The following is a 23,488-nucleotide window of genomic DNA, read 5'->3' as shown; positions in this document are numbered from 1 at the left end:
CCCTTGTGTGGGAGTGTAGTCTGAGTCAACTGTTGACAGTGTTTGACGATTTTTAAATTATGCAATAAACATTAACTTATTTAGATTTTTGAGACTGGCTCTTGGGAAATATCAACTTTTTAATAGCAATCACTGTATGCTTGAATTATCCCTGTGTTCTCCAGTGATGCAAAGATGACATTATAGTATTACTTGGTTAAAAACTAAAAATACGTCGCTGGTATTTAGTAGCTCTTGCACAGAAAATACAAAACATAGTGTTTGTTAACTCAGGACCTCATTGTGCAATCCTTACATTGGTAAATACTCACATGAGTAGTCCGATTGACTTTCCAAACAGCAGATCATCATTGAAGATTTTGCCAGATCTCATTCTTCTATCTTGAGTGAGGTGATTTTGGAGAGTTCCTTCTTATTCATGATTCATTGAAGCAGGACTGTCAAACCATGCTCTTGACAAGGATGAATCATGTGATAGGAGATTAGAAGTTCACACCGCTGCCTCTACGAGCACTACACAGTCACTCTGCTGCTAGTTTTAGAGTTTTGGTGGCTGCCTGCTAATGGGCAGCTGAGACGGGACAAAGAGTTAACATATTATATATTGTATTGGATATTATGTATATGTTAATCAATATATTTATGTAATATAAAAGTCAAAATGAAACAACTTGGAACAACACTATTGAAACAAACAAGTAGATGGTCCCAAAATTTTTTTTCCAGGTTTTTTGTTTGGTTGGAAATTTGGGAATGTTGGCTTTTCATTGTGAACTGGAATGAAAAAAAAAAATTTGATATGTCAGAATTTCCCACCAAATGGAAATTCCAGCTTCTGACCAACCCTACTACTGGTCACTGCAGAGCAACTGCAATATCTCTGTCTCTTTCAGAAAGCCCTTAGCAGAAGCTCTAGAGCTACCATACTGGCTGGTAGGGCCAAGAAACAGCAGTATGTAGGTTGTGGCTGCAGCAATCCATTTTCTTGCAGGATGTAAAAATCAGCAAAGGGAAGAGGAGCAAAGGGAGTCTGGAGAAGTGGAAAAGAGGGAAATTCTGGAGCAGGAAGTAGGCTTAGCTGGCAAAAGGAAAGAGGACCACTTGAGAGATGGACAGTGTGACAGTTTCTTTCTTCATCCCCAGGGTTTGGAAGAAGAAAAGTAGCTATGTGAAAAAGGAATAACAATCCTCCACCTAACCATTGTTGTGTCCATTTTAGTTTGTAAATTCATGCTGAAACATTCCCATACACAAATTGGGTGGTCAGATAAAGGAAACAAACAACAAATATGCAAATTCTTGTTTGCAAGTTTCCTCTTTCAGTCAATTTGTCAACCTACATCTGGCCGGTCTCTGGAATTGATAGTACTGGGACTGGCCCCTAAACAGAGTTCTGGTTCCATATTTACCCCAAGGGAAGACTGCTGACTCATCACCATACACTTTACCACAGGATTCTAATTCAAACATGGTTTTCACATTTTGAAGTATACCCGTGAAATTACTGTCAAGTGACTTTCAGAAAGAGAGAGAAGTGTTTTGTTACTGGATTTCCTTCCTCCTCTCTTCCCAGATTTCTACCTTTAGGCCTTTTAACCACTAGAGTAGTCAAGGAAGGGTTATGTTCTGTGGGTTTTTTTTTTAAAAGGTTTGAGTTTATTTTGCTTGTTTAACAAACTCTTTGCAGTCATAATTAAGGAAAGTGTTAAACTTGCTGTCAGTTAGCCTAATTGATTTAAAATTTTGATGGACACCTTGAAGGATTTTGCCTGCAGCTGAGCCTTATACAAGAGTAATTTATTTTAATAATGAATGAAGGAGGAAAAATTGAGCAGAAATTCTGTGCAGGAAAGCCTCAGAGGGTTAAAATACAATGCACACAGGCGAATGCTAATGTTTTTAATAGTGGTCTGAGATTTATTACACCTTTTAACATTAGTGCAGCAGAAGTCATTTTAAAATAATAGGACAAATGCAGTTTGGAGTAAAAGGGTTTGTCTCACTTAGAAGTGTCTGAGTTAAATTTAGTGGACATGTGGAGAGTGGCAGTTTACATAATGGTATGAGTTGATCATTAAAACTCTTTTTAAAACAGCAATCTAGTATAATTGGAACTGATTTGGTATTTGGTGAGTTTGCAAATTTTAAAGTATGTGTAATTCACATGTTCTGGGTCTACAAGACTAAAGCCTAAATCAACGCTCTCCATTCCCCAACATTTCCTTTACTTTACTTGAATAGCATCTCAAATGTTCTATACAACTGTAAGGATAATTCAGTTCCATTGTGTCTGAACAAGTGTGAATCTGCTCCTAAAGGATACTAAACTGCTGTAAGCTGCACTGTTTTTTCCATAGCCACTGAATGGTGAATTGGCGTAAGTTACACCCATTTGTAACTTGAATTCATTGGCCATTTTACACCCACCAAGTATTTGAAACTGCCATTTTGTTGGGACAGAGTCTTGATAGAGGAAAAATCTTCAGTGTTGGGTTACAATGTCAGGTGGTTCTGGAAGCATCAGTAACTATGAATAAAGAACATTTGCTAAAGTAGGGAAAATAACAGTGGATCCCAATGAGAAACCTAACAGGCTATAGAATGAGTGTTGTCTCTACTGCAAGGTGCTTGGCCGTTCTATGTAAAGCTCAGATCTCATAGCTGAGAGGAAAAGGAAGTGTTTCAAGGAAAGAACAGAGATGGGAAACCCAAGAGAAAGCTTGGAAAAGGTATGCTGTGAGGTGACATAATATAAGTGTAGGTGTCTTGGTGATAAAGTTCCCAGTCAGTAATAAGAAAATTTCCTTGGATATGATAAACCTGGAAATGGGAAAGAAACTCACTTAAGCAACAAATTGTGTAGCAAATAACTGGATGTACGGATGGCCAACTCAGTCCTTGCCAAACTTTTCTCTCAATGTAAATCATTTGTGAAAATGAGTGAGCAGAGATGTTCTAGTATTATCAGAATTTATGGAGAGCTCTTTTATTTCTTGTGACTCTGTCAGTATGGCTAAAAGCTACCAAAGCTGAAAAGGGGGATGGACTAGAGGATTGCTACAATATTCTTCAGTGACTGCAAAACGCTTATCTATACAAGTTACCTTTTCCTGTCAATATAACAGATCCTGCGGAAAATGAAAAGAATAATGGCCAATATTTTCAAAATGAGGTACCTAGAGTCAAGTTCCTAAATTCATATTTGGGATACTAAATGAGTGGCTGGGCTTGCAGTAGTGCTAGAGCACCCAGAATCTCCCACTGAACTCGGTAGTGCATCATTGTGTTACTGTTACACAGTACTCCAGGGGAGGATGCATATGCAAGTGAAATCAATGAGAGCTACTGGGTGCTCCGCACTTTAAAAACAAGGCCACGTTTATAGGTGATTAAATGTGGTTTTAGGAGCTTAACATTAATGAGATTTTTGAAAGTCCTCAGCACTGACTTATCTCTGTTCTCACTTAAATCAATGGTGAAACTCTGACTGTAGTGGAACCAGATCTAGGCCAATGTTGAGTACTTTTGAAAATACAATCTCCAGTTTTGACATTTTTGGTACTGGTTTATTCCACTTTCCCTGACTGGTAAATCATCCACTGGAATATCAGATACTGTAGCTATAGTCATAGGTGCAGACTCCATGGGCGCTCTATGGCTGAAGCACCCACGGAAAAAAAGATGGTGGGTGCTGAGCACCCACTGGAGGTCCCCCAATCACTGCCTCCTGTCTCCCCCGGCTGATCAGCGCCTCCCCCTCTCCCAGCACCTCCCACTCGCTGCAGATCAGCTGTTCTGCGGTGTGTAGGAGGTGCTGGGGAGAGGGGGAGCCAGGGCAGGGCATGCTTAAGGGAGAGGGTGGAATGGGGTGGGAAGGGGTGGAGTGGGGGTAGGGCAGGGGTGGGAAAAGGCAGGGAAGGGGTGGGACCTTGGGGGAAGGAGTGGAATGGAAATGGATCTCGGAGCACAGTGGGGTTTGAGAACCCCCCAGCACAGTAGAAAGTGCGTGCCTCTGGCTGTAGTTGTTCCACGACTAACACTTAGTATTTTTGTAATCCCTCATTATCCAGTTATTCTTTGATTCCTCCATTCAAATCAAGTGAGACCATGATGATTTTGTGGTACATTTTATTCATTTTAAATGGTTATTTAGATATTTTTTGTCACTGTTACAACACCCAGTGCTATAGCACTGTTAATAGCAAAATGAAGATCCATGTGTCAGACAAGCTTTTAGAAAGAGAATTTCTTTAACTAGACCATAGATAGTTTTTGAATATTAAAGTAACCTTATCTGAGAGTCTTAACAATACAAAGGAGACCTATTGGGAAGTAGGTTAGCCAAACTATTTTTTAGCATAATGATCAAAATGCTTTGAAACAAGGGAGTGTTACCAGGCCAAATGGATTGGCTTAAACATATTCGACACATGCCACAAGTTCACATAATCAGCCTGAGGCAGTGGAAAACTTAAAAGCTAGTTGATGGTGTTTCTTACAAATATTCTTTGAATTTTATTACTTGTCTCCCACATGAGGCGTAATAGTTTCAATGTTCTAATTAGTACTTATGTATATTGCTATTACTTTGTGTCTTTAATCACATTATTAAGTCTGTTATGGAGATTCCTTATAGAATCACACTTTATAATAGTGTTTCTAATTTGAATATGTCTTTTTTTATGTTGCCTGAATCTGAAACATCATAAACTCTTTTTATGGGTCCTTTGATAGTAGTCACTTTCCTGCTTTATGCTTGATTAGAACATACAGTACTAAGTAATAAAGAAACTTCCTGAAGCTTTGGAGTTTTAGTACCAAAACATCCCAACTTCCTCATGCTTTTTTTTTTACCTCTGACATTAAGTCAAATAAATATATCCCTCTGTCCTCTTTAAGTTATTAACCAGAAAATATAAAAGGAAGAAAAATATTTCGGTTACTTTACTGTACACAATGGGGGTGGGTGTTATTTCATCCAAGGAATATATTAAGAAATTGTCTGAAAACACTGAGATAGTCTGATCAATTTTCACATAGTCAAAAATGTATGCGAATAGTAATTGGGATGCATTTACTAAACTTGGGGAGGGTGTTAAAAGCACCAGTGAGAATTGAGAACTAAGGAATAGAGGAAGAAACCTAGAAAGCTTAGAAGTATGGGATCAAATGGAGTGCTGTTGTAAATGGGTCTAACTTTACTGAAGTCATTTAGAATGCATTTACTTACATCTGGGCTGAATTTGGTCTATGAAGAGAAAATTAAGTGAGATTCAACCTGGGAAAATGCACATTAATACACGTGGGAGACAATCTTTTGAAACACACACATTCAGTAAAAGAGATATTTTTACAAATCAGTTGTGCCGATAAAGACCCAGAACAGCTAGTAATCAGAAAATTAGATAGAAGGTTGCAATACACAATAGGGGTGAAAAGACAATGATATTTTGGACAGCATAGATGGAGGCATCTCAGCATGGATTAATTAGGTGATAGTTTCTCTTGATAGACCTGATTTAAGTCCATTGAAAGCAAAGAGAATTTCCGCTGAATTCAATGGGTTTGGGTCAGGCCTCAGTTTTCAGTTGTGAAATCTTACCTAAAATATAATATATTGTTTTGGGCATCTCACTGTCTGAAGAATGTTGACAAATTGGAAGGCATTCAAAGAAGAGCAATAAATGTGATGAATGAGATGGAAAGATGGATTAATGAAGGAAGTTTAGTGATCAGAAATGAGCATTATTTGGACAAATGATGATGGTTAAGGGATGGAATACAGACACAATGTTAACCAGTTAGAACTATGAGGTGGAGGGTGTTAGGCTGGTACAAAGGCCACAACCATGCATGAAACTGATCAAAGGAAAATGCAGGCTGCACATCAGAAAATAATTTGTATCAGCTAGATCTGCTGATTTGTGGAATAGTCTCCTAACAGAAGCAGAAACATGCAGAATGACCCTTTCTAAGCAGGGATTTGAACAATATAACCTATTTACTAGCCATGTGCAACTTTCCAGGCTACTTTTGACAAGCTTCATCTAAATGGCTGAGGATAATTTTGGGGGATTTTCTCTACTTTTCTGAACTTTGAAAACAAGAGTGGCTAAAACAGAGAAAGTATTGTTTTGAGGTTTCCCCCTTTCTTCCTTTCTCTGTTTTGTGAATGGTTTCTGGGGGGGGGGGGGGAGCACACATAAATAAAAACATAAAAGTGCTATTATGGGCTTTTCCTTCTTGTTTTCTTTGAAACATAAGTAAATAACCATTTAATAGTGTTATATTGGCAAATCAATTCCTAGTCCCTATAGATATAGAGATATATATGTTCTTACACTTTGCTATCTCTGATAGTTCCTTCATCACACATACACTCCTTCTGTCAAAGTACAGAATGAAATCTCAAGGCAGTTAATTCTCTCTAAATATTTCAGGTCAGCAGTTCTATTGTATCAGACCCTCACAAAACATTTAGTAGTGCTACATTATCCTCTCCAGATTGCACCAAAAATCTTTTCAAGACTCTTCTGCTGTACTTCCAGATTTGGAATCCTCATCAACATCAGTGGGAGTTCTGGACACATAAGAAGAGCAAAATAGACGAAGACATCTACTGTGCAGATTCCAGAGGCAAATTTAACCCTTACATTTTTTTCCAGCTTGGAAACTCCAGTTTTCACATACCCTTTGATCTTCAATTCATGGTGAATCCAACAGGGAAATTTAACATTTTCATGGTCAATCTACACTGTTAAAACTTACAAGCTTTGGAAGGCAGGAGTTAAGATATTTCAAGGTCTGGTAGTGGGATACAGACCCTTTTGCAGCACAGATTTTAATCCAGCTGAGTCAGTAATGTCATTGCCCTTTGATAGCTATTCAGTGGCCCATGTGAGATGGGCTCATAGTCTTCCCACAACATGAAAACCATTATAACAGTTGACACTAATTGTCACCCTTCTTTTGGTAGTCTCAGCAGACAAAAGGACTGAATGAGTAAAGAAGCTGAATTAGCCTCTCATCCTTCTAGAAATAGTTGAGGTGTAATGAAGGGTTGGAATGAAATAAATTAATCCTGCCATTAACTGAGCTGTATATGTTCTGTCGATGGAGATCAATTTTCATGTTTAACAATCCAGCAATTTTCACAAGTATTAAAATCACTAACTTTATTTTTTTAAAGGTCCTATTTCCAAATGGGAATCCTTGTAAGACCAAACATTCAAAGCTAATTTTCACAGTTAGGCATGTGTAATTAAAATATACCTGTTCTACCAGGATCAGAGATGCTGAAGTGAACACATGCTATTTCTGCTTGTGTAAACAGTTTTTAAGAAGGAATGTGACAACATGCTTGCTTCATATGTGTAGCAGGTATGAAACAAGGACTCTCCAAAAACACACTTACTATTTCAGAATATTAGCCAAAGTGTAAAAAAAAAAAAAGCTAAGCTTGAAGATAGGCACAAAAGAAAGGTAATATATTTTCTTACTGTAATATTCAGGATCTCAGTCTGGTCTCACATTGATGTAAATGAGGAGTAACTCCACTGAAGTTACTGGAATTGCATTCAACTGCATAAAATTTGTGTAAGTGTGATGAGAATCAAGCCCACAAGCTGTTAAATGAGACAAAACAAACCATATATACTAAAGTTTCAAGCACAGTCTTTCTATTGCCTTCAGTGGGTATTGATTCAATCCTAAATTAGCAGATACTAGGTTTTCGAAATGCAAAAAATGTGGATGCTGAAGGCTATGTGAGAGTCATTAACTGGGTATGCTGCTTTGGAGAGCAAATTTAGGGCTGAATGAATGCCACTTTGAAATTTGGTCCTCTATTGTGTACATACGGGATCTGATCTTGATCCCGGTCACATCAATGTTAATGTCTGGTAAAACTATTTAAATAAGTTACATTACTTTGAATTTACACCCATGTAACTGAGATCAGAATTTGGAGGGTGTTTGAGAAACAGCAATAAGAATGACACGGAGATGTAAAGAAATTGGGCCAGTTTCTCTTCTCCTTAAAAACCAAAACAAAGAGAATTATGATTTTAAGTTGTACCTTACAGGTAAGTAGAAGAAGTTCTGGAGGAAGTTGGGTGGCGATAAATAGAAACTTTATAAGATTATTTTACAAGGTATAAGTGGTTAAACGAATCCACGTTATATTTTTAGAGGAGGTGTTTGGGAGTACAGTTCCATGTATCTAGGCCAGTATTACTTCTGAGTATTTTATTGTTATATTATTACATTTCTCAGCTAGTCTAATTTCTTTCTGGTTTATTATAGCACGAGATAGGTGACATGTCACAGAAAGGGCTTCTGGAATGTCATTTTGCTGGATTAACTGCAGGAACAGACTAGTGAGGTGAAATAACTTATAACAATGGGTCAAAGATTTAGCCAGATTTCCTCTATGTCATTCATCACAGGACTGAGTTCAAAGGTTCTAGGTTCATGACATAAAAATTCTTATTGTTTTTTACTGTCCTCATACCTTTTGATTCCAGATGTGTTGTACACAAGTTTAGTGTTTTCATAGCACCAACTCTCTCAGACACAATGAATAAAGGCCAGTCATTGTTCATATGGTGTGTTCATCCAATAACTCCAGGAACCAGTGAGTGGGAATGGAGCAGTCTCACTGATGTTTATTTGCCTCTGTGAGCAGTCAAGTTACAGCCTGAGCCACCCCACCCATTCAGCCAAAGAAAAGTCTTGATGATTAAACCCTTTCCAGTACTGTCAGTAGACAATGGCAGTCCAAACATTAGCTGGTAGGGGTAGCTTTAGAAACTGCCAAAATTATCCTTATGAAAATGGACTTGTAAAAGCTACCCAAGTTTGAGGGATTCCATGGAGCTTCTCTGTACAACCATCTTGTCATAAAGAACTCAGTGTCACCTGTTAGGGGACTAAGAAAGATACTAAGGTGAGGTAGTAGGGATAAAGATGTAATTACACACACACACAAATACGTATGTGCCTCTTCCTTCCATTTCTCTCCAGAAGGAGATACTCTTCATAGAACCACTTCCAAATTGCTTCTAATTTTCTGCATACTGTTAGTATTTCATTATGTTACTTCACTAAACAAATATTGTAACTGAATATTTAACAGTGTTAACAATAGCACTTAGTATTATAAATACAAATGAGGGAAAATTATTCAGTGTTTCACACAGTACAGATATTTATTTTAAACCCTGAACCACATTAACAATCATGGTTTCCATGGGAATTTTTGTTGCCCTCCCTTGGACTACATCGCTAGAAGAATAGGCCTGCTACCCCATCATCTCATATGCCTCTCATTATTATCTGATTGAACACAAATGCATAATTATTAGGGCCTGGATCCTCAACTGCAGAAGTGGAGTGCACAACACAACTCAGGATGGGGCTGGCTGTGGGCTAGGCTGGTGCCTCAATAGTTAGCCTGGCCCCAGGGATTAAATAAGGAGAAGTGTGGGATGAATTCAGCTTCCTCTCCTCTACTAATTGCAGGGGCAGCATTCCTTCTCGTCCTGTTTCCTGTGGTCTAGAACAATTAATTGCTCCCACTCTGCCTTGCTGACAGGCACTGAAAGTGGCTGCTGTAGTGACAAATCCTAGCCCTCAAAGGTGGCTGTGCTGACTGCCCTGCCCCCAATCACTACTCCCTGCTCCCTTTGCTGACTCACAGTTACTAGAGAACACCTCATGGGAGTAGAGAGGAGACAGCAGGAAAAAAGATGGTGAGAGAGCGCCTCCCAGACACACATCTTCCCAGGGATGCTGGGTGGAATGGGGGGAGGTGCATGCTCATCATTAGTCCTGGCCAGAAACACCCTGTAAATCATGATAGATACAGGCTCCCCTTGAGTTCAGAGGATGAATTTAACCTTGTGGAGGGGGTCTACACAAGGCCTGTGTATCTCTTAAGATGCATAGGGACTTAAATGGGACTTAAGTGGTGTTCAGACCTTGCATAGGCTCTCTGCACATGAGTAAATTTCAGTCAGAGCAGAAACAGGCAGATTATGGCTGACCCCTGCATAAGAATGCAGGCAGCAGGAAATTTTCCATACAAGTGCTTCTTCACTAAGGCATGAACTGGCCCTAAGGATTATTTTATATAGATCTTGTTTGCAAGTACACTTTATTGAACATGTAAAACATTGGATTAGTCCATAGCAGGGCTAAATTATTGGAACATGAGCAAGCCACAGAGGTTAATGAAAATATAATTAGTACTGCTTGTGCTACATGCAGTCGAAAAGAGGGTCATAAATTCTATTAATCCGTCTTCGTTCGGAAACTATTGACCTGAAAGACCATAATAGACCTGGTCTATCGTGACAGCTTAGTTAAAGTGCGTGTAGACTAAGTTTTGATTTGGGGGAGGGGTGAGAGAGTGGAATAACAAAAATTGCTTTGCATTTTTAGTAAATAATAGAAGAACAGAACACAAAAGGGATCAACCACAAATACTTGATGCTCATACTACAGTGATGGACATGTGATTGATGGACAGTTAGAGAAGAAAGCAACTAAATAACATATGAAGTATATAAAGCAGGGATCCCATCGTTAAGTCTATATAGTTTAACAATTATATAGCACTGCATACTTGTAGGGTGCTGTGTAAGTATACTCTTTCACTGACTCAGAAATGGGAAGACAGTGATGGTATTGATACAACAACTAAAGAGTCTTGGAATAATAGTAAGTTCTAATCTGCCAGATACGCTTCTAACTAGGAGAGGAAGCACTGCTTTCACAGGATGTTAAGTATAAACATTTTTATTAGTAGAAGATTCAGATAATAATAGGGCAAGGCCATTTAATAAATTACATTTTAAAAGAGTTGCTGCTTATTCTAGTGCACAGGAATTAATTCCTGCCACAAATGTATTACTGTTTACAGGCTTTTTGGAAGAGCTATCAGTTCTAGTTAGGCTTTCATTGTACATATCACTTTCCTATCTGCTTTTGCCTAATTCCCTTCTAACCTATATATTAGGGATTCCCTTCACTAGCATTCTATATCTCAAGTTAGTTGCCTGCCAATTAATTTGAGGTAACTAATACATTTGTAAAGGTTAGCGTGGGCCCTCTACTAATACTTGTTCAAGAGCAATGATAAACCACAAACATTTATGTCACAGAGCAAACGTCTGTGGTATGTCCACACTAGGCTTTACAAATGTGTTAGCTACCTTGAAGTAAAACACTCTCGTGTAGACACACCTTTAAACCTCTTCTAGCATAGAAAACAGTATAGCCCTGCAATGAAAATCATGAGTCAGGCCTTTTTTTAAAAAAAATCATTCTGCTACATTCGGGTCCTGTATTCTAGCTTTTCTCTGCAACCACAAGGGCTAGAAACTTGTTTTCATTAATAGGAAGCTATGGTTCTCATATAATTCCATTACACCAGCAGCTGGGGCTTTACGCAAAACAGGTTGTGTTTAGAAATGTGTTAGCTAGCAGAGTTCAACATTAATGTAAACAGGATTTACACCTTTAAAAATGTATTAGTTTGTTGTGGTTAACCAGAGGAAGGAGTAAATAATTTGCAAATTAAATCATCACTATAAAATGTAATAAAGATTAAACATATCCCAACGGAATCATAAAATGAAAGTTACAAGTTAAGGTGCAGTCATGTTGCACTGATCATTATGACTTGTACAGTGTGAAAGCAGAAAAATTGTAAAATTTATGACAAGGCAGAAATCTGTCCACACCGGAAACTACTCTCACTTCCAAGCCATTGTCTTCCCCACTTGCTTTGGCTGGTACCCAAAATGAACAGTAGTGTGAATCATTGTCTTCCCAATTGAAACCTATCGTAAAACTTAAATGTCTAGTAAGCCAAATGAATTTCTGCTTATGCACTCAAGCAGTCCCACTGAAATGATCAGGAGTATTTAGGTTAGCAAAGTAAGCAGGATTCAGTTGTACATCGTACAATCAGGCTTTCAAATGGTTTATTGGTATGAAATATCTCTTCTGTCTTCCTACATTGAAGAAACCACAACAATCATAGTAAAAGTCAAACGACGACAACACATGTAGGTGGACACAGCAATAAGCCTTCTGAGAACATAGGAAATGATTCATGCAAGCCTTTTCTATGCAGAGCTCCCATTGTCTTCAATGGAAATGCCTCCAATGGGGTATTGTAGGACAGGCCCTATCCCATTATAAGTTGTTTCTTAATCAAATAAATAAATAAATATATCATAGAAAAAGACTAAGGCCTAAATTTGTAAGAGTAAAAACACCCAGTTCTTATATGGGTTTTTAATTAATATATTTCAGAGTTGTTTACGAAGGAGGTCAGCCTCATTTTATAGAAGAGGAAACTGAGGCACCAGAAAGTGACGTGCCTAAGGTCATCTAGCAGCTGAGGCAGGAATAGAATCTAGCTCTCTTAAGGCTCAGTCCACTACTCAAACTAGTAGGCCACACTGGAAGTGAAAAGTGACTTTTAATTTTGGTGGCCTATCTGGGGATACCTTTAAAGACCCTGATTTCATTGAACAAATATTCAGTACTTTCTGAATGTCAGGCCCCTTTAAGGCGCCAAGGATTAAGACAGGCCAGCCAACAGTCAGTTTTCAAAAATTTAGGCTTATATATTTTCATGGAGTAATAAACATTTTGGGGGCTGCGGAATCAATGAATTGTCATAAAAGAAGATTTAGGCCCTGATCCTCCATGTATTCAGATAGACACTGCACCTGTGCAAAGCTCCATTGAGGTCATTAGAGCACCAAGTGGGCAGCAGGTCCATCCACAAGCATGTAGTCATAGGATTGGAGCTTTCCATGGGGAACATTTTGATCACTAGTAATGTAATGCAACACAACCTCGGTGAGGTTAGAAAGCCAAAGACAGTAAAAATGTAGAGAAAAAAAAATCCAGACAAATATTTGCCTTTCAAACACAAGTCTACTTATATTTATTTGCATGGGTGGCAGGATCTAGTTTCCAATATACAGACAATATAAACTACAAAATCTTCAAAGTTAGACTATAATAGGGAGAAATTATTCCTTTTTTCTAATTGTCACAATAAAAAAATTAAAACAGTGTCCTGAAGAAAAGTATAATGTCAATAATCTTTAGCAGCATCTAAATAATTGCAAACATTTTTATATTTTATTTAAAAAACCTTCTGATTTTCAGATTAACCAGCTGATATACAAGTGAAATGAAAACTGAAACAAGGAAACATGCTGTTAATTTATTAAAAGTGGATTTAATGCTTTAGTAATTTTCTAAAATGTCAAATTGCTTTAAAAGACTTACTGCTGTTATAAAAATAAACTCTGCAGAAACTCTACCACTAAATAGATCCCAGGTGAGTTCACAATACTTAGCTTTAGCAGAAGGCAGTGTATAGTGGCAACTCAAGTCTAACTCAAGAATCAAGGTGAGATTCATCTTAGAATACTGCTAGATAAAGATTTGTACTAAGTTTGTCCTCATAGTATTAAGATAAACATTTGTGTAAGTTTCAGAGTAGCAGCCGTGTTAGTCTGTATTCACAAAAAGAAAAGGAACCTTGTGGCACAAGTACTCCTTTTCTATTTGTGTAAGTGTTCGCAGGGTTAGACTATAAACAACAGGTGGATGAAACAAATGTATTGCAAGTCTTAATTTTGCATCATCCCAAACTGCATCTCAGATTTATTCCTGAGTTAGAATATAGTTTAATTATGTTTGATTACCAGTTTAAAATGCCCTCATGGTACTTAAGTACTAAATATATGTCCATAAATGTTGCAGAATTGGGCCTTAGATTGTACACTCTTTGGAGTAGAGACTTTATTTTTGTCATAAGTTTGTATAGTGCAGTGGAACTCTGCCCTCGCAGTGCTACTGTAATGCAAATGATAATAATAGCCTTAAACAGTAATTTAAAAGCAGGTTGGACACTTTATAACAACTATAAAAGCAAACATTTTTCATATGTATTCACAGTTATCTTCACTGAAGGGGAGAGTTTTCTAGCTAGCAGATTTGCCCTTGAGGTGCCACAAGCACTTAGCCCTGTTTCCTTCCTTCCTTATCTGAGGGTTTAAAGAACGTAAATGCATATTTCAGCTTTCTTTTTTCTTTCTGTCTCTTTGCTTTAAACCTCTTCATCCCCTTTTTTGTGCAGACAGTCAATAGCAGATGTAAACTAATGTAAATAAAGTGATTACTAAAATCAAAAGCTTGGCACTTTTTCTTAAAAATCTCAGGTTTCTTAAAGAGCTTACCCTTTCAGAACCACAGGCCTGGGCTTAAGAATCTAGAAAAACAGCTGTGAGCAGGTGCTTGCGTAGTCTGCCATAATGGAACCAAATTCTATGGCAAGCACCTCTAACTCTGCAGCAGTGTTAATTTATTGTATCTCCATAAACCACCCTTTATTACCATCCATCCCTTCCACACCTGACTATGGCCTATAGTTGGAAATACTTTTTATGTACAATTTGTACATTGTCAGCAATGATTATCGTTGATAATGGATTGTTTTGCTGTGACCTCTGGACAGTCCAGATCCATGGGCCTCAGCAATGTTGTTTTGACAGTATGGGGACAGTCATTCCCGGAGAAGGAGGAAACTTGTAGTCACCTTACCCAGTTCACCATATCGGCTTCCCAGGCTTTAACTCCATCTCTATTGTCTAGGCAGCTTAACTATCCAGCATAGACTTCTTGCTCCCTCTCCTTCCTTGTTACAAATTGAAGTCCAGCTCTGGCTCCCTGACCCCACACCACTGCTGATTCCATAGAACAGTGAAGGGAGTGTGCACTCCGATCCATTTAATTCCACCTTATGGGGAAAGATGCAGAGCAAGAATCAGCTGCAGGCATGGCCCACAGCATAGGAAGACAGAAAATAAAATGCCAGGCAGACCTGGCTGCAAGTAAAACAATGAACTCTCAAGCAAAAATGCTTAATTCTGTGCTATCCTGAAAATATGCCATATTTCATGGCCACACAACCATAGAGTCTATGGGATTTGACTGGGGCAGTTCACACTTGCCAGAGCCATTGATTCAGGTTCTTTGCTAACTCATACAGACAGTGGTTTACAAGTGGGTCACAGTTTTGAAGTTATCTTTGCAAGCACAAGGGCTAGACATTTTCTATTTAAATGACAGCTGAGATTCCAGAGCATGATTCTGCAGCAAATGGTGGAATCTGTAGAAAATTCTGGAACCATGGATTCATGGAATATCCAGGTCCCTTGATCCTGGGGAAGAGTTTAGAACAATGTTCACAGTTAAGAACATAAGAATGGCCATACTGGGCCAGACCAAAGGTCCATCCTGCCCAGTATCCTGTCTACCAACAGTGGCCAATGCCAGGTGCCCCAGAGGGAGTGAACCTAACAGGTAATGATCAAGTGATCTCTCTCCTGCCATCCATCTCCACCCTCTCACAAATAGAGGCTAGGGACACCATTCCTTACCCATCCTGGCTAATAGCCATTAATGGACTTAACCTCCATGAATTTATCCAGTTCTCTTTTAAACCTTGTTATAGTCCTAATCTTCACAACCTCCTCAGGCAAGGAGTTCCACAGATTGACTGTGCGCTGAGTGAAGAAAAACTTCCCTTTATTTGTTTTAAACCTGCTGCCCATTAATTTCATTTGGTGATCCCTAGTTCTTATATTATGGGAACAAGTAAATAACTTTTCCTTATTCACTTTCTCCACACCACTCATGATTTTATATAACCCTATCATATCCCCATTAGTCTCCTCTTTTCCAAGATGAAAAGGTGGTGATGCCAATCAGGCTACTGTATATGGCAGTAGGGACTTTGCAAGCTCTCTACTAGCTACAGGCCTGTGGCAGAGCCAGCTGCTTTCCTGAGCAGCCACCGTGTTCTCTGGCCACAAAGAGGGGCACCATAGTAGCATGAGAGATAGTATGGCACAAAGGACTGAGCAAGGATCAATCCCAGCTTTGAATATTTTGGCTATGTAACCTGACAAAGACCACAGAGAGAGTCAGCATCAAATTTTAGGGTCTAAAGTTAGACATCTAAATCCAGAAGTGCAGATTTATCAAGGAAAGGGTAGCAACACTACTGCATAATGGACATAGGGTGGGCTCTGAGATTCATATGTGCTTACCCAGCCTGCTAATCATCTTCACCAACTCAACTGACATGTGGCTCTTTGGGTATGCCAGTCTTCTCCAGTTTACCAAAACCGGGACAAAACATCTGATTTCTGTAAAACTGAAAAGACTAGGCATTGCAAACAGGGACATTCCTGGTTTCAAGGAGACAGAGTTAATCTATTTAGTATATACAAAAACTGAGATTACGTTCTTCATTTGCAGTAATACAAAGAAGGGCCTGACCATAGTGAAGAAGAATCAGTGTGTGTGTCTTAGCACAGGTGTGTGAGGTGTGATGGTGGGCCAGGAGTCTATTTATTCCAACCGTGAAATATTTTACAGCCACTACCCTTCACCCATTGAGAGTGCATTTGTAAAATGTTTCATGAGACTAGAGTAAAAATACTAAGGCAACTCTCCTCCTTAAGCACCAGATGTGTGGAGAGTGGCTTTGGGTTTTGCACACATCCATCCCTTGTCTGTTTTCAGATATATATTTAAAAAAATATTCTAAGCCCTGGTCTACACTAGGACTTTAGGTCGAATTTAGCAGCGTTAAATCGATGTAAACCTGCACCCGTCCACACAATAAAGCCCTTTATTTCGACTTAAAGGGCTCTTAAAATCGATTTCCTTACTCCACCCCTGACAAGTGGATTAGCGCTTAAATCGACGTTGCCGGCTCGAATTTGGGGTATTGTGGACACAATTCGATGGTATTGGCCTCCGGGAGCTATCCCAGAGTGCTCCATTCTGACCACTCTGGACAGCACTCTCAACTCAGATGCACTGGCCAGGTAGACAGGAAAAGAACCGCGAACTTTTGAATCTCATTTCCTGTTTGGCCAGCGTGGCAAGCTGCAGGTGACCATGCAGAGCTCATCAGCACAGGTGACCGTGATGGAGTCCCAGAATCGCAAAAGAGCTCCAGCATGGACCGAACGGGAGGTACGGGATCTGATCGCTGTCTGGGGAGAGGAATCCGTGCTATCAGAACTCCGTTCCAGTTTTCGAAATGCCAAAACCTTTGTCAAAATCTCCCAGGGCATGAAGGACAGAGGCCATAACAGGGACCCGAAGCAGTGCCATGTGAAACTGAAGGAGCTGAGGCAAGCCTACCAGAAAACCAGAGAGGCGAACAGCCGCTCTGGGTCAGAGCCACAAACATGCCACTTCTATGATGAGCTGCATGCCATTTTAGGGGGTTCAGCCACCACTACCCCAGCCGTGTTGTTTGACTCCTTCAATGGAGATGGGGGCAATACGGAAGCAGGTTTGGGGGACGAAGAAGATGATGATGAGGAGGAGGTTGTAGATAGCTCACAGCAAGCAAGCGGAGAAACCGGTTTTCCCGACAGCCAGGAACTGTTTCTCACCCTAGACCTGGAGCCAGTACCCCCCGAACCCACCCAAGGCTGCCTCCTGGACCCAGCAGGCGGAGAAGGGACCTCTGGTGAGTGTACCTTTTAAAATACTATACATGGTTTAAAAGCAAGCATGTGAAAGGATTACTTTGCCCTGCCATTTGCGGTTCTCCTAGATGTAGTCCTAAAGCCTTTGCAAAAGGTTTCTGGGGAGGGCAGCCTTATTGCGTCCTTCATGGTAGGACACTTTACCACTCCAGGCCAGTAACACGTTCTCGGGAATCATTGTAGAACAAAGCATTGCAGTGTATGTTTGCTGGCATTCAAACAACATCCGTTCTTTATCTCTCTGTGTTATCCTCAGGAGAGTGAGATATAATTCATGGTCACCTGGTTGAAATAGAGTGCTTTTCTTCAGGGGACACTCAGAGGAGCCCATTCCTGCTGGGCTGTTTGCCTGTGGCTAAACAGAAATGCTCCCCGCTGTTAGCCACAGGGAGGGGGGAAGGTTGAGGGGGTAGTCACGTGGTGGGAGGAGGCAAAATGCGACCTTGTAACAAAAGCACATGTGCTATGTATGTAATGTTAACAGCAAGATTTACCCTGAAAGAGTGTAGCCACTGTTTTATAAAATGTGTCTTTTTAAATACCGTTGTCCCTTTTTTTTTCTCCACCAGCTGCATGTGTTTCAGTGATCACAGGATCTTCTCCTTCCCAGAGGCTAGTGAAGCTTAGAAAGAAAAAAAAAACGCACTCGCGATGAAATGTTCTCCGAGCTCATGCTGTCCTCCCACACTGACAGAGCACAGACGAATGCGTGGAGGCAAATAATGTCAGAGTGCAGGAAAGCACAAAATGACCGGGAGGAGAGGTGGCGGGCTGAAGAGAGTAAGTGGCGGGCTGAAGACAGGGCTGAAGCTCAAATGTGGCGGCAGCGTGATGAGAGGAGGCAGGATTCAATGCTGAGGCTGCTGCAGGACCAAACCAGTATGCTCCAGTGTATGGTTGAGCTGCAGCAAAGGCAGCTGGAGCACAGACTGCCACTGCAGCCCCTCTGTAACCAACCGCCCTCCTCCCCAAGTTCCATAGCCTCCACACCCAGACGCCCAAGAACGCGGTGGGGGGGCCTCCGGCCAACCAGCCACTCCACCACAGAGGATTGCCCAAAAAAAAGAAGGCTGTCATTCAATAAATTTTAAAGTTGTAAACTTTTAAAGTGCTGTGCTTAAAGTGCTGTGTGGCATTTTCCTTCCCTCCTCCACCACCCCTCCTGGGCTACCTTGGTACTCATCCCCCTATTTGTGTGATGAATGAATAAAGAATGCATGAATGTGAAGCAACAATGACTTTATTGCCTCTGCAAGCGGTGATTGAAGGGAGGAGGGGCGGGTGGTTAGCTTACAGGGAAGCAGAGTGAACCAAGGGGCGGGGGGTTTCATCAAGGAGAAACAAACAGAACTTTCACACCGTAGCCTGGCCAGTCATGAAACTGGTTTTCAAAGCTTCTCTGATGCGTACCGCGCCCTCCTGTGCTCTTCTAACCGCCCTGGTGTCTGGCTGCGCGTAACCAGCAGCCAGGTGATTTGCCTCAACCTCCCACCCCGCCATAAACGTCTCCCCCTTACTCTCACAGATATTGTGGAGCACACAGCAAGCAGTAATAACAGTGGGAATATTGGTTTCGCTGAGGTCTAAGCGAGTCAGTAAACTGCGCCAGCGCGCCTTTAAACGTCCAAATGCACATTCTACCAACATTCTGCACTTGCTCAGCCTGTAGTTGAACAGCTCCTGACTACTGTCCAGGCTGCCTGTGTACGGCTTCATGAGCCATGGCATTAAGGGGCAGGCTGGGTCCCCAAGGATACATATAGGCATTTCAACATCCCCAACAGTTATTTTCTGGTCTGGGAATAAAGTCCCTTCCTGCAGCTTTTGAAATAGACCAGAGTTCCTGAAGATGCGAGCATCATGCACCTTTCCCGGCCATCCCACGTTGATGTTGGTGAAACGTCCCTTGTGATCCACCAGAGCTTGCAGCACTATCGAAAAGTACCCCTTGCGGTTTATGTACTCGGCGGCTTGGTGCTCTGGTGCCAAGATAGGGATATGGGTTCTGTCTATAGCCCCACCACAGTTAGGGAATCCCATTGCAGCAAAGTTTCAGAGTAACAGCCGTGTTAGTCTGTATTCGCAAAAAGAAAAGGAGTACTTGTGGCACCTTAGAGACTAACCAATTTATTTGAGCATGAGCTATTACCAGCAGGAGAGAAAGTTTGTGTGTGGTTTTTGGGAGAGGGGTGAGGGGGTGAGAGAACCTGGATTTGTGCAGGAAATGGCCCAACTTGATTATCATGCACATTGTGTAAAGAGCTGTCACTTTGGATGGGCTATCACCAGAAGGAGAGTGAATTTGTGGGGGGTTGGGGGGGTGGAGGGTGAGAAAACCTGGATTTGTGCTGGAAATGGCCCAACCTGATGATCACTTTAGATAAGCTATTACCAGCAGGACAGTGGGGTGGGCGGAGGCATTGTTTCATATTCTCTGTGTGTATATAAGTCTGCTGCAGTTTCCACGGTATGCATCCGATGAAGTGAGCTGTAGCTCACGAAAGCTCATGCTCAAATAAATTGGTTAGTCTCTAAGATGCCACAAGTACTCCTTTTCTCATTGCAGCAAAGCCATGCACTATGACCTGCACATTTCCCAGGGTCACTACCCTTGATATCAGTAGATCTTTGATTGCGTGGGCTACTTGCATCACAGCAGCCCCCACAGTAGATTTGCCCACTCCAAATTGATTCCCAACTGACCGGTAGCTGTCTGGCGTTGCAAGCTTCTACAGGGCTATCGCCACTCGCTTCTCAACTGTGAGGGCTGCTCTCATCTTGGTATTCATGCGCCTCAGGGCAGGGGAAAGCAAGTCACAAAGTTCCATGAAAGTGCCCTTACGCATGCGAAAGTTTCGCAGCCACTGGGAATCGTCCCAGACCTGCAACACTATGCGGTCCCACCAGTCTGTGCTTGTTTCCCGAGCCCAGAATCGGCGTTCTACAGCATGAACCTGCCCCATTAGCACCATGATGCATGCATTGGCAGGGCCCATGCTTTCAGAGAAATCTGTGTCCATGTCCTGATCACTCACGTGACCGCGCTGACGTCGCCTCCTCGCCCGGTGTCGCTTTGCCAGGTTCTGGTGCTGCATATACTGCTGGATAATGCGTGTGGTGTTTAATGTGCTCCTAATTGCCAAAGTGAGCTGAGCGGCCTCCATGCTTGCCTTGGTATGGCATCCGCACAGAAAAAAGGCGCGGAACGATTGTCTGCCGTTGCTCTGATGGAGGGAGGGGCGACTGACGACATGGCTTACAGGGTTGGCTTCAGGGAGCTAAAATCAACAAAGGGGGTGTCTTTACATCAAGGAGTATTTCAGGCAGGACTTCACGGAGGGTTCCAGTAAGAAATGGTGCACCTAAGTTATCGTTCTTATTGGAACAAGAAGGTTAGCCTGGCCTCTGATTGATACATGGCTAGATTTACCTCGCTGCACCTTCTCTGTGAGTGACTGCAGTGTGACCTAGAAGAATGAATCCCCTAGACAGGGGAGGGGGGGAAGCAAATGAGTACAAAACAAATCTGGTCTATTTCTTGTTTTGACCCACTCCATCTATCTTTTACATCTTTGGCTGGCAGCAGACGGTGCAGAAGGACTGCATGCCATCCACATCTCATGGCTGCTCGGCAGAAGATGGTACAGTACGACTGCTAGCCATCCTCATCTCTTGCTTGCCTGGCAGAAGATGGTACAGTACGACTGCTAGCAGTCCATATCGCCTGCCCGCTCACCATAAGACGGTTCAATAGGACTGACTGCAGGACTAAAGAGAATGACCTGGTCAAGTCACTCCAAATTTAGTCCCTGCACCCATGTCTGCCCAGGCGCTCCCAGCCGACGTGGCCAGGAGCACCTCGGACACGACGAGGACGACTACCAGTCGTATTGCACCATCTGCTGCCAGAAGGCAATGGGTTGCTGCTTCTGTGTAGCAAAGCCGTACCACGTCTGCAAGCACCCAGGAGACATAGGGTGACAGTTACCTGAGCGGGCTCCATGCTTGCCGTGGTATGGCGTCTGCACAGGTAACTCAGGAAAAAAGGCGCGAAATGATTGTCTGCCCTTGCTTTCACGGAGGGAGGGAGGGAACGGGGGCCTGACGATACGTACCCAGAACCACCCGTGACAATGTTTTAGCCCCATCAGAGTGCTCCATTGTAACTGCTCTGGACAGCACTCTCAGATGCCCGATTGTTTGCCGTTGCTCTGACGCCGGGAGGGGCGACTGAGGACACGGCTTACAGGGTTGGCTTCAGGGAGCTAAAATCAACAAAGGGGGTGTCTTTACATCAAGGAGTATTTCAGGCGGGACTTCACGGAGGGTTCCAATAAGAAATGGTGCACCTAAGTTATCGTTCTTATTGGAACAAGAAGGTTAGCCTGGCCTCTGATTGATACATGGCTAGATTTACCTCGCTGCACCTTCTCTGTGAGTGACTGCAGTGTGACCTAGAAGAATGAATCCCCTAGACAGGGGAGGGGGGGAAGCAAATGAGTACAAAACAAATCTGGTCTATTTCTTGTTTTGACCCACTCCATCTATCTTTTACATCTTTGGCTGGCAGCAGACGGTGCAGAAGGACTGCATGCCATCCACATCTCATGGCTGCTCGGCAGAAGATGGTACAGTACGACTGCTAGCAGTCCGTATCGCCTGCCCGCTCACCATAAGACGGTTCAATAGGACTGACTGGGACTAAAGAGAATGACCTGGTCAAGTCACTCCAAATTTAGTCCCTGCACCCATGTCTGCCCAGGCGCTCCCAGCCGACGTGGCCAGGAGCACCTCGGACATGACGATGACGGCTACCAGTCGTACTGTACCGTCTGCTACCACAAGGCAAGGGGTTGCTGCTACTGTGTAGCAATGCCGTACCGCGTCTGCCAGCACCCAGGAGACATAGGGTGACGGTTACCTGAGCGGGCTCCATGCTTTCCGTGGTATGGCGTCTGCACAGGTAACTCAGGAAAAAAGGTGCGAAACGATTGTCTGCCCTTGCTTTCATGGAGGGAGGGAGGGAACGGGGGCCTGACGATATGTACCCAGAACCACCCGCGACAATGTTTTAGCCCCATCAGGCATTGGGATCTCAACCCAGAATTCCAATGGGCAGCGGAGACTGCGGGAACTGTGGGATAGCTACCCACAGTGCAACGCTCCGGAAGTCGACTCTAGCCTCGGTACTGTGGAAGCGCTCCGCCGAGTTAATGCACTTAATGCACTTAGAGCATTTTCTGTGGGGACACACACACTCGAATATATAAAACCGATTTCTAAAAAACCGACTTCTATAAATTCGACCTTATTCCGTAGTGTAGACATAGCCTAAGTACAAAATATTTTCTTTTTCTAGACTCAGATACACCATAGTAGTGGTAACCACATGAAAGACAGAAACAATAGCCCTATTGGGTAATGCAAGGCCACTCTGGTAGCTGAATTTTGGGAAAGGAGAGTTTAAAAACCAGGCAGACCCTGTCTCTTATTTTTGGAGTTTGGTTAATTTGTTCTCCGACTGAAGAGACAGAGATTTAGGACCAAAACTGTGGACACTGCATCCAGGAAGGCATAAGGATTATAGTCTATGTGCTACACACACTAGACCCAGAGGAGCAGCAGAGGTCAAGCTGGCAAGGAGTCTAGCCACAGATTTATAGCAGCGCACCTTTTGAACTGAGGTGAGATTCACCCTGTCAGTTTCATAATAAGCCCTGTTATTCTGGGAAGGGAAGTTTCGATGGGCTTGTTTAATGTAAGAATCACTTCCAAACTCTTTTTTTTTCTTTTTGAAGGTTTAATTTTTCATTATTTGTCCTTTGTACACATCTCCATGTTTTTGGGTCTGGGTCAGCACTGAAACAACAGAAGAGAAA

At 42.0% G+C, this 23,488-nt stretch overlaps 1 protein-coding gene and 1 long non-coding RNA gene across 4 annotated transcripts in view; both read left to right on the top strand.

Annotated features, from left to right (window-relative positions):
* LOC142072246 (uncharacterized) overlaps positions 1 to 23,488 on the top strand; it is a 212,576-nt gene that overhangs the window by 72,916 nt on the left and 116,172 nt on the right. The window lies entirely within an intron of this gene.
* LOC125637507 (myb/SANT-like DNA-binding domain-containing protein 2) lies at positions 16,720 to 18,857 on the top strand. Its single transcript, XM_048851952.2, has 2 exons — positions 16,720 to 17,590; positions 18,179 to 18,857. The coding sequence occupies exons 1-2, from the start codon at positions 17,008 to 17,010 to the stop codon at positions 18,262 to 18,264; spliced, it is 669 nt and encodes a 222-aa protein (XP_048707909.2). The 5' UTR covers positions 16,720 to 17,007; the 3' UTR covers positions 18,265 to 18,857.

Source organism: Caretta caretta, chromosome 1 (assembly GCF_965140235.1).
Source record: "Caretta caretta isolate rCarCar2 chromosome 1, rCarCar1.hap1, whole genome shotgun sequence".
Classification (NCBI taxonomy): Eukaryota; Metazoa; Chordata; order Testudines; family Cheloniidae; genus Caretta; species Caretta caretta.
Note: the sequence above shows the minus strand (reverse complement) of the source record. Positions and strands in the feature narration are given on the sequence as shown.

What these genes read in the sequence shown, in the direction of transcription:
- LOC125637507 (XM_048851952.2), top strand. Translation starts at nt 17,008, where the DNA reads ATGCAGAGCTCATCAGCACAGGTGACCGTGATGGAGTCCCAGAATCGC. An exon ending in AGGCGGAGAAGGGACCTCTG is followed by an intron (nt 17,591 to 18,178) that starts GTGAGTGTACCT and finishes TTTCTCCACCAG; the next exon opens with CTGCATGTGTTTCAGTGATC.